The sequence below is a fragment of the Durio zibethinus genome, chromosome 26, assembly GCF_047325235.1.
Source record: "Durio zibethinus cultivar Kanyao isolate XHJ-2024 chromosome 26, ASM4732523v1, whole genome shotgun sequence".
Taxonomy (NCBI): domain Eukaryota; kingdom Viridiplantae; phylum Streptophyta; class Magnoliopsida; order Malvales; family Malvaceae; genus Durio; species Durio zibethinus.
In genome coordinates, this window is record NC_143187.1 from 3,824,300 (window position 1) to 3,842,056 (window position 17,757).

The following is a 17,757-nucleotide window of genomic DNA, read 5'->3' on the forward strand; positions in this document are numbered from 1 at the left end:
AACCCAAAGTGCAATTCTCTTTTCTATTTTCGCATCTTTTGTCCTTATTCCTCCTATATTTGCCTCTCTTTTTCTTGATCACAATGTCAGAAAATCATAAGGCATTGGAGGTTAAAAGAGCACTTGAATGCAAATTAAAGATTTAAGAGTTGAGGTCTTAGGAATCTAATGATCACAAATGTTTTGTTTTTGACTACTTTCTTGCCTAAAGTGAAGTACTGTTGATTAAATGCAAAGCTAAAGGAAATTGTTGGTGAAATTGAACTGATATATAATCCACATTTTCAACTGCTAGTTTTTTGTTAGTTATAATGATCAAACTAAAAGGACCCACAAATGGAATGATGCTGGTTCTTCTTTTAACTCTTTTTTTGCCTTTCATTTTTCTCTTTTTGTTGAATTTCACAACAATCAATCTGATATCAACATGGTAATTGACACCATACCTCTTTAGGGTTTGGTGTGATCATAATTGATCATTCATTCCTATAAAAAAAATCCTCTTGCATTTATATGGGGTGTGAATGGTCCCAATCTGTCCTTGGGGATGGCACCTAAAGGTACCAAAACCCTGTTAAATATTAATATCAAGATAAGGTGCATTTCGATGCTTGCATGGTTAAGTCACTTTCTTACAGTTGCCATTGTTAAACTATAGTCCTTCCAACAGCCCAAAACATGTTGACTTCGGCCTTTGTTTTGCCTATGGTTTGACAAAATATAGCCTACAGGAACCAAGAAAGTTCCATTCACAGCATCACAGCAGATGATGGCAATATTTCTATGCCTAAGATGATGAGTCTTCACTCTTCCCTGATAAATTCAAATCCAACATTTGTTCGAAATGGTAAGTACAAAGAATCTAAGGGAGAAAAACAAAGAAAAAAGAGAAGCAAAAGCAGTTAGATATGGCTAAAGGAGAGCTTTTGACCCCATATGTTCAGGCCATTTAACTGATGCTTAAAGCTGAAGCATTGGGCCACTGAACTGATTTCTAAAGCTGACATGGCCCAAATTCAACTTGGCTTCTCAACTTCATTTGATTGTGGTAATAGATTTATTGGATTTTTATGGTCCTTCCAAGTTCCATCCTCCACGCATGAAGATGATAATGTCCCCTAAGGCCTGAACACATGAACATTTATGGCAGTTTTTCTTGTTATGTTCAGATAAGACATATGCAGTAGCAGAGGTATTAATATCTAGAAGAAAGCATATCTCGGTGGGAGAGAAAATTACAAAAAATATGGATGGAATATATTAACTTATCAAGTTCCTTTTGGCTTTCAACAAAAGAAAAGAAAAAGACTGCTAACTATAATTGGGGAAAGGGCGAAAGATGGGGTCCATGGGGATACATTTTTAGCTGAAATTTAGGCGTGATTTTCATCCAGTTTCATGTTCTTCTCTGAAAGGCTATCTTCCACCAAATACAACAGCTCATCCAACTTGGAAAACAATTGGCTTTATGTGAGGTTTCCTTTCCTGTCTTGTGTATAATACAATGGCTTTTGCTTTCTCATTCCAACCACCAATTGGCTTCTACTTACAACCTCTGTTCTTGTTGAATCTGAAGAATTGATGCAACAGCTTGTGAATTTCACCATAATTATTAGTTGCAGAAACAAGACGATCTTTTATCCATTGTGGGAGCTTGCTGCTTGGGTGAGAAAAACTTCTTTTTGAAGAATCTGATGCATAACGGATGTCAACCAATAAAATTGCAGCATAATCATTTATGTGCCGAATTGCTCTACCTAAGACAGATCAAATCAGTTAAAGATTACAAGTATCAGAAGCAGTTCAATGATTCAAAATTGATATAACCAGGACATAACAGAATATGTAGTTAGATCTATTCATGTGTGCAGAGGCAAGTACTGATTGTGATTAGAGAGTTCACATCAGACGAAATTCAACTTTTAAATTATTTTCTCTATAAACATTACTCAAACAGAAATCTTATTTAGTCTAAAGATATTAGGCCAAGATTTTTCTGCCAATGTGAACAGTGAACAAAGAGCCTAGGGAATTTAATTTTAACCTCCCTTCCTATAGTGACTATAAGTAATAGCACTGAAACAGTATCCTCACAAATGACCACCTGATTTTATAATGCTTAGCACTTACCAATTGATTGATTTACAGCTTTCATGCAGAGATTTTCATAATATTCTTTCCCCCTGCGCCTGCAACTCCTTAGTATGCTGAAACCAGCCTGAATGTCTCCTCCATAATATTCTTCATTAAATGAAAGTTTTAGGGATTTTGTAGAACTTGAATCACCCAAACCTTCAATATGCTTCACTCTTTCCAACAATTCAATGTCAGATGGGCTAGGGTAGGGAAGTCCAACCATGACTACGCATCGACCCATCCCATCACTGAAGTTGATGCCTTCTGATATCTTGCCACCAACAACAGCTAGGAGTATTGCACCACTTTTAGGAGCAGGACTATCAATTGCTTCCTTGTATTCCTTGAGAATGACCTCTATCTCTGTGTTTTTTCTAGGTTCTCTGAAGACGTGCTTTTTCTTTATAATCCTTTCAAGGATTCCGGAGGTTTTCCATGCATCATAGACCTGTCCTTCATATTCAAATGAAGAAAAGAACACAACAATTCCTTCTGGAACAACTGTTGCCAAATTGCAAAGTAAGAGCCCTAGTTCCTCTATCTGCACATTCAAGACCCAATAATGGAATTTAGTAAAGGCCATTATGGTTTCACAGCATTAAATATTTGGAATAAAACACAACTAACAATTGTCACGCGATAAACAGTAATGAAGTCAGTTTAAAGTCAAGTTTGACCATAATCCAATTACAAAAAAAGGGATTCAATAACACTTCGTTATGAAATCCATTGCAGTGACAGATTCAGAGTGCAATACACTCACCATGGTCGATGAACTTCTCAAACCATAGCTAAAATCAAAAGATCTGCCAGAAGGTCCACGAGATACTGCAATTGGCAATATACTCTCTGGAGGGACAATGTGGCTACATGAAAAGAAATGGAGCTGATCTGATGGTAACCATGGAAAAAGTCGCTCTCTTGTTTCCTCTATTGGTTGCAGAGTTCCTCCTGCCAGCACAACTGCATGTGCCTCATGCACAATCTGCAAAAGTTGTAAGATAGACTTTCCTTAATAGAGCGAGACAATGTCAAGTACTTAAAATACGGACTTTAAGACCAAGTTTTGATCTTAAACAAAGGAAATAAAAGAATACTTGCTAGCAAGTGAAGAAGCTAATTGCTATTTTCTTCCCAGTGTAAATTATTGAAGTCTTAGAATAACCTCAGAGAAAATCTTTTCCCCAGTGAGCATAACATATTTCAGGTAAGCTCCTTGTCCTGAACATGTTGGTCTCTTCCTTGAGATTATTATCCTTCCATCACCATCATTATTTGTCAGTGACAATAACATATCTGCTAATGCCTGAAAGCCAGATAAAGTGCTACCATCGTCACAACTTTCCCCATTTTCCTTGATTGCTGAACCTTTCTGCAAGGTAGTCATTTTATTTCCGTACCCACTAACCTGGAACCATTTATATTGTGAATTGTGACCACGAAATTGGCAAAAAGTAAAAGAGAAAAAGCACTGAGCTAATGATTTAACAAAATAGAAAAAATAATATGGACATAAATCTACCTTATGCATGATGTTGCTTTCCTTTATATACTGAAGCAGTTTGATCAAATTAATGTTGTCGATATTGAGGGAGAATAAAAAATCATTTATGGCCACTGAAGAGTCGAAGGCACGCTTTTCTCCAACACCTTTTTCAGCATCTGGGCAAGCGTTTAAACAATTCACATCCTTATCATCAAGCAGAACTCGGAGGAAAGCTTGGGTAAGGACCAAAAGAGTTTGAATATATCTTCGATTTCCAGGTCCCAAGAGAATGCAGAATCTTCCAAAGTACTTCTCCATGTGGCTATGTACATTCTCCAACTGATAAGGAATCATGGAATAACTCAATGATTCTAATTTAAGATGCATTTAGGATTTACCATATCAACATAAAAGCTTGTACAACTGAAAGTAAAACAATATGTTTTAGGAGATTAAGTTTTCTTCTAAAACAAAGAGGTTTTTAAATTAATTTGTAACTGAATTATCCAATTTTTCATCATACAGGTTTCAAACAGTACTTGGAATATTCGAGAAACACAGAAATCAAAGCACCAACCTTGTGCACGAGGTTTTGAGTACCAATGAAAATACCAAAGAAAACTGGATATAACTATTTATTTACCTGTGTCAGAGTAATTTTTGCATCATACATGCTAATGAGGGAGTCAGCCAGATTGTGAGCCTCATCTATTATAACAACATTATCCTTCAGATTCAGTACCAGTGCTTCACGTGATGATTTTGAAAGAAGTGATTGATATGGAAGAACCACAAGATCAGCCGTGGTGATCATACTTCGGGAGCCATAATATGGACATGTTCCTATATTTCTTCCAAGTTGAACAAGATCTTCAATGTCCAAGGCACCTTGTTGAGAAATTTCACTCCTGAACTGCTTTTGTAGTTTATGTTTTCTGAGCATTGGGCATCCAGAAGAAGCCTTGGTTCGCCATATTCTTCCCTCTGCACCTAAGTTCTGCAAAAAACACCATCATTAGCTAAGAAACTTTTCCCAGCAGCATATACTTTGGTTGTTAGTCTTACTTGGATTAGGGAGTAAACTGAACTCAAAAGCAAGATGATAGGTCTCCAACTTAGATGTACCTAGTTATGTGATGTCTTAACTCTGTTAATAAGGTAATGGAACATGGAACAGTAACTAGTTAGGGGGCTGCAAGGTTGCATTAAGAATCTGCTGGACTTCTAGCTCTAAGTCCCAACTAAAGCAATCGCATAGAGGCTTAGGAAACCATGCCTGATAAAATGCGTTACAGCTGAATTATGGAATTAGAAGTAAGATATATAGTACCTTGATTTTAGAAATTTCCTTTTTCTTATTCTTTTGAAGCTCCAAGCAACGCTCATTAATCTTAGTAGAGTTTCCTAGTCTCACAACCTCTGGAATGAAAAAACTCCAAAAGGTCAGGCATATATCAAATTACAAGTGAATGATACTAAATTACAAAGTTTCATATACCTTCATTGATGCAAAAGTTCATCCTTGATCCCAAAGAGACAACATTCATCTCACTGGCAAAGACAGTCTTTCTTAGCTCCCTTATGAACTGTGAAAGCTGTGAATGTGTCCGACTACAAAAATAAACCTTCAACTTCACTTCCTCCACCTCCTCCTCAGACTCACCTTCCTCCTCATCACTCGATGAATTAACAGAAAGCTTACAGCCTTTCCTCTTTGAACTCAAACTTCCAACACCACCTTCCTCTTCACTTTCATATTCTTCAAGCAGAAACTCCTCATCACCCAAGTCCTCAACATCATTTTTCTTTATTGATTTTTTGCAGTCTTTGTTTTCGTGGAAGCATTCCTCAACTAGATCACGGGAGAATAAATCCCTTTGACCATCTTTATTCTTTCGTTTTTCCCCTTTTTTTGGTCCAAAACCATATTTCTTTTTCTTGCTCTTCTTCTCATACATTTGGTTGTCTTTGTTCACAACAAAGTTTTTGATCCAATCAGGTTCATCATCTGAACCAATCTGACCATTATTTTCCTGCTTTTCATCAGATTCAACCCTTTTTTCAGACTTCTCTTTTTGTCTCTGATCAAGCACCCATTGCAAAGCACTGCAGATAATGCTCAGCGTTTTGCCAGTCCCTATTTTTGTAATGAAAAATTCAAATTAATTTGTTCTTGACTTTCTTAATAAAAATTAACAAAACTCACCACACCAAAAAAAAAGAGTAAAAAAGGGAATTTTTTTTAATGACAAAAAAAAAATTAGGACAATTCGAATGAACAAGGAACAACTTCATCAAGTAGCTACAGAGGAATGTAGCATTATTCAAAATATACATAAAAAAAAAAAAAGAAACCCTAATTTAAGTTAAATACAAAAATTTTAGCTTTTCTTTTTTCCCAATTCAATATAAAAATTTTCTTCCTCTCCATTTTCTTAACAACTAAACTTAAAAAACAGGATTAAAAAAAAAAAAAAAAAACAGAAGAGAGAGTGAAAGAACCGGTGGGACTTTCGAGCATGGAGACGCCGCCTTTATCCAAAGAGTGATAAAGCGCATTCATGAAATCGATCTGAATTGAATATGCCTCATACGGAAATGCTAAAAACTTTGGCTCTCCATTTTCCATTCCACTCTTTCTTTCTCGATTGCTTCTTTTTTTTTTTTTCTTTTCTTTTCCTATTCAAGTTATTACTGTCTTGCTCTGCCGATGATTTTCCCGCGAAAATCCAGAGAACAAGGTTTTTTTCTAATTTTTTTGGGTCAAAAGAGGGTGGTTTTTTAAATTTATTTTATTTTTTGACAACCTAACCTAAGCCCATTTTGTCCAACCCAAAAAATAAATGGGCTCTGACTGATATTGGGCTAAAAGCATAACAAAAATAAATGCCCATTGAAGTAATCAAACCGTTCAAAGTAAGCCACGTTTCAACCCTAGAAAACCCTTTGGTGCCATATTATTTCCTTCCAGCTAGTCTCGCAGTATAAACCATTTCCTCCGCGCCGCTCTCGTTCTTCTTCAGAGCCAAAAGTAGGGTTTTTCCTGCGTCTGCTCCAAATCCAATGGTAAAACAGCAAAAAAATAAACTGTTCTTTTTTTTTTAATTTTTTGCCCTTGATCTGGTTGGATATTTACAAATGAAATGGATATGGTAATTTGCAGGGAAAGGGAACCGGTAGTTTTGGTAAAAGAAGGAACAAGACCCACACTCTTTGCGTGAGATGTGGCCGTCGTAGCTTCCATCTTCAGAAGAGCCGTTGCGCTGCCTGTGGTTTCCCTGCTGCCCGTAAGAGGAAATGTAAGTGCCCACCTCTCTCTCTTTTATGTCTAAACATTGATTTTTGTTTTTGTTTTGTTGCTTACTGTGTTATTAAGTCTCTTTTTGAATCTGGGTTTCTTTATGTTTAGCTGATTGTGTGGGTTTGTTTCTTAATGTAATCGATTTATACAAGTTAATCTCTTTGATAAGACTATGTATCTGGGTTTGAAGTTTCCTAGCTTGTTTTTTCCTGGAATATATTTATTCTAACAAAATTTCATTTTCCTGAATATAATGAAAAGAAGGGTCTGATGTGAATTTTGTTTCTTTATAGAAGTATGAAGATGTATACTTGAAGGAGTGCGAATGTGTTTCTTTCTAATATATAAACTTGCATGGTAATACTCGTAGTTATGTGTTATGGTTTTAGTACTTGTTAGTTTTAATGTTACAAGAAATGTGCTTGTACTCGTAGTTATGTGTTATGGTTTTAGTACTTGTTAGTTTTAATGTTACAAGAAATGTGCTTGTATTCGTAGTTATGTGTTATGGTTTTAGTGCTTGTTAGTTTTAATGTTACAAGAAATGCGCTTGTATTCGTAGTTATGTGTTATGGTTTTAGTGCTTGTTAGTTTTAATGTGACAAGAAATATGCTTGTACTCGTAGTTATGAGCATGGCCATGGGGTGTCATGTGCATGTACGAATAAGTGCGAGCAGGCTGTGATTAGATGTTAAATGTGTGTGAATGGATTGTAATTAGGTGTTAATTTTTAAAATTAAGGATTGTAATTAGGTGTTAATTATTAAAATTAAGGGGAACTTGTTTATTGTGGGATTCAGATAACTGGAGTGTTAAGGCAATCCGAAGAAAGACCACTGGAACTGGTAGGATGAGGTATCTCCGTCATGTTCCACGCAGGTTCAAGAGTGGTTTCAGAGAAGGTAGGAAAATGCTAATTCCCTTGTGCTCATTGGATTCTAATTTTAGTTTCTTTGCATATTCTGTTCTAGTCAAAGGTTTTTTTAAAGAAAATTTTGTTCTTATTTTCAATTTGGTGTTGATGATGATCTAGGTACTCAAGCAGCTCCAAGGAAGAAAGTTGCCGCAGCTTCTGCTTAAGGTGTTGTTTTGGATGAAGCCATCTTCGTTTGGAAAAGTTTTATGGGAACATTACTTGAGGACTGTCATTATTACATTGGATGCTTTAGTTGTTTTTAGTTTCTATTTTTATGTAGTTGCTTTAAATTATGAACAAGTATGGATGAGGCTATTGTTGTTTGACCCTTAATTACTTGACGTCTTTCATGATTATGTTAATCATGTTCTTGTTTTGCTTATGATGCCCTTAATCTTGTTTCAGATAGTTGAAATCTTTAAACATGATACTTATCAAATTATAATCTTCTGTAGTTGTGGTCCATAATCTTGGTCAGTGGATTCAAGCTTCGGAATTGTTGCTCGATTATGGGTTTATGAGTTCATCCTAACCTAAGATGATAGGTATAGAAATTTTGGATGAGATGCTTGAAGGGTTTGCTGCAATGATTTTTCTGTTACATCTCTTGGCTGTCTAACATTGTATAGAAGAGGGCGGAAGCCAGTAGGATCTGAGTTATCAGTAGCTATTCTGTGTGTATATTTTTCTTCAAGGCCCCTTTATTCTATACATTCTCTGGCTGTTGCTAAAACATTCACATATTGGGTCAATAACAGTTGAAAGTATCCCCTCTGTTTTTACTTCCGACCGCTGGAAGGAATGTAGTAGCGGAAGCTGCTCTTTATTTTTAAGAAACCGCTCACCCTTAGACCACATCTGTAATCCACGCCGTCGATTCTTCATTGGTCTGTTTCTCAGCATGTACTGATTAAGATTTTTTTCCTTTCTTTAGAGACTGCTAAAATCAAAGTTATTACGGCTTATCGAATTCTACGAATGCCCACAGATTTATAATTTAAAGCGACGGAGTGGATATTTCGTCTACGACTTGCACTCAGCATTCCTGGTTTTAACCATAACAGTTACTGGATCCAGAATTACGAAAATCTACAGTATTTTATGGAACCTTCTAGACAAAGCATTATTGTTGGCGAGTTATGCAACATGCTTTAAAAGAGGAAATCAGAGGAACAAGCTTTCCATTATATATTTTCACTGATCTCAAGATCTACTTACAACTTCCTCGAAATGTGAGATTAAAAAAAAAAAAAAAAGACCGTTTACAGTATTTGGCCCTGTATATGAATGGATGATCTTGACACTGTATATGAATGAAGTATATCTTCTAGATGCATTGAAACGACAACGGCGGACATGAATCCAAACATTATACCTGAGGGAAAATATCAGGCCAGACCTTACCTTCTTTTTTTTTTTTTTTTGGGGTGGGGGGGTGGGGTTCAGCCACGCCAGACTAGTCGTGATTTCTACAATTCAACTCGTTTGTATGAAATGTAACTAGTTTGCTTTAAAGTCACCAAACTTATGTTTTTCTTCATGCAACTGCTTGAATGCATAATCCATCTCCGGAAATGCAGACAACAGCAAAAGCTCAACAAGGTCATATGCCAGCAGCTTCAAACAAACACGAGACTGCAACATGAGAGAACAAGGCAAAACTGTTAAGAATAAGCCATCATAACTGTAACGAGTTTTAAGGTGTAACAATCGCACTAGAATTTCAATTTGAGCCCAAAAACGGGAAAACCAAGTTTCAGGCCACTCTAACAACTTGCACCAATCATGTTCTACCTGGATTGATGTTATTATAACCTATGATGCCCTCACTTCTCACAGCAGTAAACTAGATCTGACGTACCTAGCCTATCATTAACTTGCAGTGCTGTTTCTGAAAATAAGACCACGTTCCACATTAAAAGAACAAAAATAAAGTCTCTTATCTCTTGAATTACCTGAATAAAGAAATAGAGATCCTTAGCGCATTGCTCATACTCTTTGCGACCAACAAGACCCACAATGGCAGCAGGTGCATTGTCTGTATCGAGAAAATCAAGGTCATTGACTTTCTTAAGGTTGAAAATTTTCAGCTTAGTAACATAAGATCCTATATACATGCAGATTATTAATAAGGTATAATGTCACAAATGGCCCCTAAACTCTAGTAAAATATTCAATATGATATATGTACTTTAAAAATCTCTAATATGATATATTAACTATGAATCTGTTAACTAATTTAGTACTTCGAGGGTTATTTGTCAGCCACATGTCATCATTTGGAGCTAATAATGCTAGGAGTGAGTACCACATCAGTTAACAGATTCATATTTCAAATGCCACATTAAAGATTTTTATAGTTCAGATTCCACATTGAACATTTTACTATAATTTAAGGTCATCCGTGACATTAACCCTAATAAGAAACATTCATGATAAACAAAACTACCAATCATTAGCTCATAAACAAATTTTGCTCGACGTTCAGCTTCCAGTTGTTGCTGTTCATCACTCAATCTGGGTGAAGGTATTTCAGGAGAATGCGGACTACGAGGTGAAGCTTGGGATGGGCTACTAGATGATGGCGGACGTTGACGCCTTGGATGTTTGGTTATGAATATTCCATCAGGCCAAAGTATCTACCATGGCAATTGCAGATGGTCTATATTAGAACCATGTACAAGCATAAAAATTCCAAACATATTATAAACATTTTAAGACTAACCACTTGTAGTCCCAGAAAACAAGACCAAAATTAGTATTGTTAAGCACAAGGAAATACACAAAAATGGTCCAACATGGCAACAACAGATAAGATGGAGGCTGTAAAGCATAAAATTTAAGCCAGATAAGACAGTGAATGGAATCCCAGCCGATCTTGTTCTTAGACCTCCAAAAAGAGGGTTTCAAAAATATTTTATAGACAGATCTAGACTAATCTATGTTGTAAATTCCACTAGAAAGAACATTTCTTCCAGGTGGGGCTAATATCATGGGGGTTGGTCTGCCCCTTCAATAAAATCCTCTTGCAAAGGTCTGCCCCTCCAATAAAATCCTCTTGCAAACTTGGTTAAGAGGAGATCTGTTTTTAGGTCTCTTATACAACTAAAAGATTTTACCAGTTACATTTGTTACACTTTCTAAAGAAAGACCATTTCTTGATAATTTCTGAGATCAAATGACTACCTGCTCAATCCTCTTGACTCCTGAAGCAACAACAGAGCCCTTGCGCAGCAGCTGGATCTTTTCTATCAGCCAATCATCAAAAGCATCACCCATTCCAAGTTGTAGAATTTGTTTGGCCACCCAAAAAAACTTCCGCCTGAAATGCAAATGCAAAGAAAGGTAAAACTTATGCATCTGGTTAGAACTAGATGTGATAATGCTAAGTTGAAAATCAAAATATAATGCTGATATATGTTATAGTTCTATAGCCTTTTATGTACCTGATCCACCCACCATCCTGGAGCTGGAAAATGACATCCACCAAATCTAATATTGGGACACTTAAATTTGGTGGCACCCACTGCACAGAAGATGTATCTGTTAAAAACCTTTGAGAAGCCTAGAAGCCTCACATTTCAAATTGCTTTGCAAATACTAAAGACACATGAAAGTTTTACGTTCCATTTAGCAAGGTTATAACAGCCATATTAGTTCTAGACATTGATAGAGATAAGAAAATTTTTGACATTAAACTGATTACCTCTGTAGGAAGGGTTGGGTGCGTAGCAGCATCAAGAAGCAACTCAGAAGCATCTTCCACTATTTCGTTCTCTCGTCTAGCATTCTTCCTCATGTTTCTTACAAACAAATTTTTTTGCATTCTAGTATCAGAATCACTGCCTGAATCTTCAAAGGACTTGCCCCGTTCTTCAATGGGAAGTTTTGATGGAGAACAAAACACATCTTTTGCATTTGTTAATCCACCCGTTGCAAGGTTAGGCTTCATTTGCAATGCAGATTTCTTGCTTTCAGCATCTAATTTTTCCCTCTTAGAAGATAAGGGACCCATCGGTGGCCCCATAACATTTGAGGCCTTTTTGCTCTTTTCAGATGGATTATCTTCAAGGTTAACTAGAAAGTTCCCAAGCAACACAAAAAATAGAATCAGCCAAAAACAGGTTAAGAAAGAAAAAGCAAACAACGCACCAGTCTACTAAATTAAATCTGAATTACCTGACAATGTTTGGACAATAGAAAAAGAATTTGAGAATACATATGTCTGCATCACAAAATGCATATAATAAGAGATTCTGCTTTTTTGAAGAAACCTGAGACTGCCCCTCGCCACCCTCCCCTCTTCCCAGAAAAAAAAAAAAAAAAAAAGGAACAGCTTTTTTTTCCATGTGAAAAGGAAAATAAAAGTTCACCTGGGAATCAACACTTAGAAAGTCCCAAACTTCAATTGATCCTGAAATAGTAGGAAGTTGCAGGAGCTTCTGAAGAGGCAAAAAATATTAATAATTCCTATAAAAGTAGAAAGACAAGCAAAACCAGTACATAAAGCATATAATATAGTTATTTCTCATATATAAACTACAGATTGATCTCATAATGGCACTTTGGACAGATGGAAGTACTAGCAATGAAACAATCTGACAAGCATATTATGGGAAGAAGCCTCAGTAAAGAAATAAAATATCAATTTGAATAACTTCAGTTCAATAGATATGCCCCAACAGACAAAGAAAAACAATATGTTAGTTCAAGTGTTTAACCTTTAGATATCCATCAAGCAATTTACAACGTTCTCGTATTACAGGAACATCTAAACCAGTGGAGAGAAAATGCTTTGGTGGCAAGTGAAGTTTATACTCTGGAAATTGTTTAAGGCACTGATGCAGCTCCTCAAAATGTCGGAACCTGAACTAAAACAATTAAAAATATTAGCAATGGTGATAGAGGTGAAGATAAACATAACTGGTTTGACATTTTAGAAAAATCCAACCAAGATGACTAGGCAATGAAGAATAAATGCTATAGAATGCATCATGGGGGGACAAGACCAGAAAGTATATAGCACACTCTACCTTCTCTTGATTGACCAACTATTATTGTTATTTACATCTGTAACAGATATGGAATAAACAGCAAATGTTCTAGAGCCACTCTTCACAATATTTGCACCCAAAACCTGCAAAAGAAAATAATCTTGCAGTAATCATGTAAAGAATACCAAAATACAAAATTCTAGCATACTGACATTAAGTCAATCCTGATCACAGTAAGTACCTCACATCTCAATTTAAAGAAAGAATCCGCCACCAACGAATTCTGCAAGGAATTAGCAGTCAAACTACAACTTTCTGACATAGAGATAGAAGCAGCAGATGAAGAAGCAGCTGCTCCACTGTGAAGTCTACCAAAGAATTCAGTCTCAGAATCATCACTGGAATCATCAGCTTTTCCATGTCCGTTCGGTGAATTAAGTATGTCCTGTCCATCCCCTGATAAGAAGCTTGTCCTCTCAACTTCTTGCCAGACAGGCAACTTCTGACTGTTCAATCTAGATCTTTTCCAGCTGGATGGGGTTTTGGTTAATCTCCGAAACTGAACACGCCTTCCACCAGCCTTCTTCACCATACGGCCCTCAGGATTTTCAAGTGGATGATGAATGTGAGAAACAGTCAGATTTCTGTTACTCTTACCATCCCAAACTTTAGTTCCAGGAGAACCAAGACCTGTTATATTTCCTATTTCTTCTTCTTCAGAAGTAAAAGAATCACCGCTTTCCGATTCCACCTCCTCCAAATCAACAAGGTTGTGTTCATCATAAGATGCAACTGAAGAGCAGCTTGATACATTCCTAGATTCATGTGGAAATGATTTTTCTACTTGGCGCTGATCAGTCGATACAGATTGAGCAGCACGACTATCAGATGAGTTAAGCTTAGTTGGATACTTCTCTCTGGTCTTAGATATTGCTTTCGAATGATCCACAGTAGCAGGGTTCCCAGCAGAGGAATGTTGTGGGACTTGCTCAATTAATCGTTTTTCACCCTCCTTCTTTTTGTAGTTTCTCCCTTTGGTCCACATGTTCTCAAAATTTTCTGGGGCAAGGGCCTCAGTCTTTCTACGTGAAATGAGATCTAACATATCACCCCATTCTCCTCCTGAACGACGCCGTTCGATACCTCTTTCAACACCGGTTTGAGAGTTCACGGGAACAGAGCTCCATGAACGGGAAGATCGAGCATCCATAGAAAGCAATGGATCCTTCGAGAGTTGTGTCCCATTTACATTATCTGTTGCAGTGGTGCCTCCAGCAGCTCTGGACTGATCAGTTTTTAACTGTACAAGTTCAACACCAGTAGAAGAAGGATCTAGAAACTTAGAAAAATGATCAGATGGGATCCTTAAGGAGCCATTTGGTTTGTATTCAGATGCATCTTGTGCAGCATTAATTCCTCCTTTAGCCTTTGTCATAGATATAACAGCAGATTCGATCCTCTCATTTATAAACCTGTCACCAAAATTCAAGATGGTCGAAAACAGTAGCAACATAATCGACGAAGTCCAAAAAAAATAGAAAGACAGATCACCTTGGACTCACTAAGTTTAAGACTGGTCGCATTACTGCACAAGCAAGAAGCTCCCTGACAATATAACGAAAGAAAGAGCACTGCAGATCTTCAGGCCTGAATGTGAAAGAAATGAGACCATCCATCAAATGTTGCAATACCTGAAATAAACAGGGTATAACATACTGTTATCAGAAGCTATATAATCAACGAATAATAGTCACTTTTATAGGAATGTTGGATTGATTGACTAGTTTGGCATAATTGGGAGGTTAAAGTAAAACTCAACAACCTTGTGCTCGGCTTCAACAGAGAATAAAGCTGGGTGCAGTTTGTTCTCTGCAGCCAGAACACGTCTTATTTCAGTATCTCGATGTTCAATAGTCAGTGGTCCAGATTGCTGACTTCCAACTTTTGCTTTGTTGATACGAAAAAGCTCCAAGTGCGAACAAATGAGATTAATAAGGTCCCTGCATCATCCTAGAAGTAGATTAGTTCCCTCTTAATCAGTTTTAAACAAAAATCATAACAAAAACATTGGTGGAATGGACTTATACCTTGTGAGTAAATCGATGAGATTTATATTTCTCATGCGGTCTGAAAGCTCCCCAAGAACACCATTGATGATCTGCACCAGTTCTTCTGGGCCTTCTTTATCAGGTGTTAAACGAGAATACCATTGATCTGTCACCCACTCAGAAATAAGATGTCTTGTAAAGTGATCTATTGCATCCTCGACCACAGGAGAATTTACTTTCCTTCTCCAATCAGAATGTTCAACAACTTTAGGAAACTCTGGTAGTCGCTTTGGAGTCATTGCATTTGTTGATGCAGGTTTGCTGTTGTATACAGCAGCTTTCCTCCGCATTTCATAATCTAGCGAAAAATATCGGAGGAGAATGATCAAGGTGGCAGCAGCAGGCAAATTTACCAAAACTGAGGAGCTTGTCACTGATGTAAGAAACAGGAAAAGAGTAAGTATCAATTCAAAAGGTTGAAACAAATTAATGGCAATTATGTGATGAAAATTTCTTTTTTAAAATCTTAAACTCCAAGTCCAAATTAAGCAAAAATTAAGGTATGAACTTGACATATTTCAATTTTTCATGTTTACAAAAATCTAATCCCACCCAATTGAGGTCAGTTTCTTGTAATACTCATCTGTAAGGCTATATCCTCCCTGCACTACAATGTTAAGTATTCAATTCCAAGTGTTCATAAAGAAGAAAATGACTTAACAAACCCATGACCACTAGTTTGCGTTTGGGCATGAGAGAGAGGGTTAAAAATATTATAAAAAAATGAAAGTCCAAAAAACTGACACAGAACACAATTGAAAACTTCATTCTAATCATAAACCTCAGTTTGCCATGAAGGAATTCGCTGACTGCATAACATGAAGCTGCAGTCAACTCGTTTTCTTAACAGTTGTCTTTTTACCTCATTGTAACAATCTGTACAACACTTACTGTTATATTCCATCAAGTGGCTCCTAATTGATAGCTTTGTAGTGCACTTTGCACTTGCAGATAATTAGTACAAAGGAAAAGGAACCAGGCTCTATCTTCACTCACCAAAGTTAGATAGTAATATCACTTTAAGGAACCAAAGTTAAGAACCACCATATTAAAATCTGTTAATCACATTAGTAATGTTAATTTGAAATTTTAGTGCAGAGAATGGTACGATCTGGACAATAGCTAAACATGTAATGGTTGCAACAGGATATTTATCACCTACACAGTCAAATGCAAGACTAACTAAACTATGGTAAGATACAGAATTGCGATTCCAGTCAATATGAAGAAACCCTAACTCCAAATTCCGGTGCCAAGTGCCAACTTAAATTTGAATCCAAAGTTCTACATAACCAAAATTTTATATTCCCTAAAACTCCAGTGCTACAACCTGTAGGCTTCATAAGCTATAACCGATCCAATTCCATCCTCAAAATGAATTGACGAGACTTAGAAAAAAATTAAAGTCCCTAAAAACAAAATTGCACATAAATTTTCTTTCAAAACTCTAATTGATCAAAGTCAAAACCCTAACTGAACTCTAATAGCAAGTAATTAAATAAAAACATTAATCAAATTTAACTCGAAGATCAAGACGAATAATCAGCAGCAACTAGATGAAAAATACAAAGAAAGAAGATTTGCTTAACGTGACATGAGATAGGACGATCCGACGACGCATATAGCTAAAATCACGATTCGCTTCTTGGCTTCCTCCACCAAGTCATGAACCGTCACCTGCTTTGGGCCGTTCATTTTTTTTTTTTTTTGCCAAACCAAAATTAACAAATCAAACTAAAAACAAATCTCTCAATCGAACGAATCATCGTTTTTTTATCTCTCTTTTTCATGGCAACTGTAAATCACAGCCATAAAGAAAAAATATCATTTATCAATTACTAGGAAAGCAAAGAGGGGAAGAAAGAATCAAAGAATGTGAAGTGAAAAGTTGAAAGAATTGAAGGAACAGAAAGGAAAGGTCGTGTTTGGCATGAAAGAAAAATGAGTGAGAAAGGAAAAGACTAAAAACTGAATTTTGAAAAAAAAAAAAAAATTCAACGCGAGGACCGATAGTTATTGTGTTGGTGCTGATGCATTCTCTTCTCTATTATAATCTCTCCCTTTGTTGATTTGGATTCGGGATTAAGTAGAATTTTTATTTAGATAAATTATTTTACATTGTTAATAGAGATTTTTAATTTTAAAAATGAATTAAAAATTTGACACATAATTTTTTTTTAACAATTGAATATGTGTTATTTTATTAATTTTATTTATACAATTTAAAATTTTTATTGTATAATTTTTCTTTTATTTATTTAATTTATGTTTAATGTTACTTAAGGGAAACTTTTTTTTTTGTTTAAACTTTTTGTCCAAATTAAAATCTTTGTATTATTAAAAAAAAAAAAGGGATCTTTATATTACTTCATAAGACATAAATAACCCCTTTAAACCTAATAAATTTTTTGCCAACTTTCTTCTTCATTAGGTGGGATGGTCGCATATTATCATAGGTCAAAATTTTTTTTTATTATGTTATATTTATTGATTTTTTTATTAAAATTTATTTAATTAAAAAGAAGTAAAAAAAAAAATCAAATAAGATGTCATGTAAATATATTATTCAGCCTCATATTTTTTCAAAAGTTATTTAATAAAAAATTTTTAATGAAAAAAAAAATTTAATAAAAAAATAAGAGAAAATATGAAATTGACATTACTATCGAATTAAAAATATTAACATCTTAAATTGAGTTTAAAATATATATATATATATATAAATATAAAATCAAATTTATAATTAAATATATATTTTTATATACACTCTAAAATTAATGAAATCAAATCATCACGAGAATCTCACCAGAGCGCC

General features: G+C 35.6%; 3 protein-coding genes across 5 annotated transcripts; 1 reads left to right on the plus strand and 2 right to left on the minus strand.

Moving 5' to 3' along the window:
- Positions 1–1,235: 1,235 nt before the first annotated feature.
- Positions 1,236–6,377, minus strand: LOC111274528 (RAD3-like DNA-binding helicase protein). The gene is made up of 9 exons (XM_022859240.2): positions 6,125–6,377; positions 5,121–5,759; positions 4,953–5,041; positions 4,266–4,619; positions 3,659–3,961; positions 3,302–3,544; positions 2,900–3,121; positions 2,131–2,677; positions 1,236–1,757 (listed from the first exon to the last, which is right to left on the minus strand). The coding sequence occupies exons 1-9, from the start codon at positions 6,249–6,251 to the stop codon at positions 1,543–1,545; spliced, it is 2,739 nt and encodes a 912-aa protein (XP_022714975.2). The 5' UTR covers positions 6,252–6,377; the 3' UTR covers positions 1,236–1,542.
- Positions 6,378–6,549: 172 nt separating this feature from the next.
- On the plus strand, positions 6,550–8,222 carry LOC111274527 (large ribosomal subunit protein eL37x). Its single transcript, XM_022859239.2, has 4 exons — positions 6,550–6,688; positions 6,786–6,921; positions 7,725–7,826; positions 7,958–8,222. Exons 1-4 carry the CDS (start codon positions 6,686–6,688, stop codon positions 8,002–8,004), a joined length of 288 nt encoding a protein of 95 aa, XP_022714974.1. The 5' UTR covers positions 6,550–6,685; the 3' UTR covers positions 8,005–8,222.
- Positions 8,223–8,990: 768 nt separating this feature from the next.
- LOC111274526 (uncharacterized) lies at positions 8,991–16,965 on the minus strand. Of its 3 annotated transcripts, XM_022859236.2 has the most exons (15): positions 16,532–16,965; positions 14,922–15,315; positions 14,657–14,834; positions 14,386–14,525; positions 13,076–14,306; positions 12,874–12,977; positions 12,562–12,706; positions 12,214–12,282; positions 12,020–12,065; positions 11,547–11,917; positions 11,287–11,366; positions 11,027–11,162; positions 10,290–10,479; positions 9,796–9,878; positions 8,991–9,475 (listed from the first exon to the last, which is right to left on the minus strand). In XM_022859236.2, exons 1-15 carry the CDS (start codon positions 16,635–16,637, stop codon positions 9,341–9,343), a joined length of 3,408 nt encoding a protein of 1,135 aa, XP_022714971.2. In that variant the 5' UTR covers positions 16,638–16,965; the 3' UTR covers positions 8,991–9,340. The 3 variants fall into 3 exon arrangements, with proteins under 3 accessions (XP_022714971.2, XP_022714973.2, XP_089611389.1); XM_022859238.2 differs by lacking the exon at positions 10,290–10,479 and having other exon boundaries at positions 9,246–9,475; XM_089755263.1 differs by lacking the exons at positions 9,796–9,878; positions 10,290–10,479 and having other exon boundaries at positions 9,246–9,475.
- Between the last annotated feature and the right edge of the window lie 792 nt (positions 16,966–17,757).

Coding starts and splice junctions, on each gene's coding strand:
- LOC111274528 (XM_022859240.2), bottom strand. CDS start 6,251: ATGGAAAATGGAGAGCCAAAGTTTTTAGCATTTCCGTATGAGGCATAT. Junction 5,760..6,124: donor CATGCTCGAAAGTCCCACCG/GTTCTTTCACTC, acceptor TTACAAAAATAG/GGACTGGCAAAACGCTGAGC. Junction 3,962..4,265: donor CAAAAATTACTCTGACACAG/GTAAATAAATAG, acceptor ATTCCTTATCAG/TTGGAGAATGTACATAGCCA.
- LOC111274527 (XM_022859239.2), top strand. Junction 6,922..7,724: donor TGCTGCCCGTAAGAGGAAAT/GTAAGTGCCCAC, acceptor TGTGGGATTCAG/ATAACTGGAGTGTTAAGGCA. Junction 7,827..7,957: donor CAAGAGTGGTTTCAGAGAAG/GTAGGAAAATGC, acceptor ATGATGATCTAG/GTACTCAAGCAGCTCCAAGG.
- LOC111274526 (XM_022859236.2), bottom strand. CDS start 16,637: ATGAACGGCCCAAAGCAGGTGACGGTTCATGACTTGGTGGAGGAAGCC. Junction 12,283..12,561: donor TGCTTGATGGATATCTAAAG/GTTAAACACTTG, acceptor TTGCCTCTTCAG/AAGCTCCTGCAACTTCCTAC. Junction 10,480..11,026: donor GAGTCAAGAGGATTGAGCAG/GTAGTCATTTGA, acceptor TTGCCATGGTAG/ATACTTTGGCCTGATGGAAT.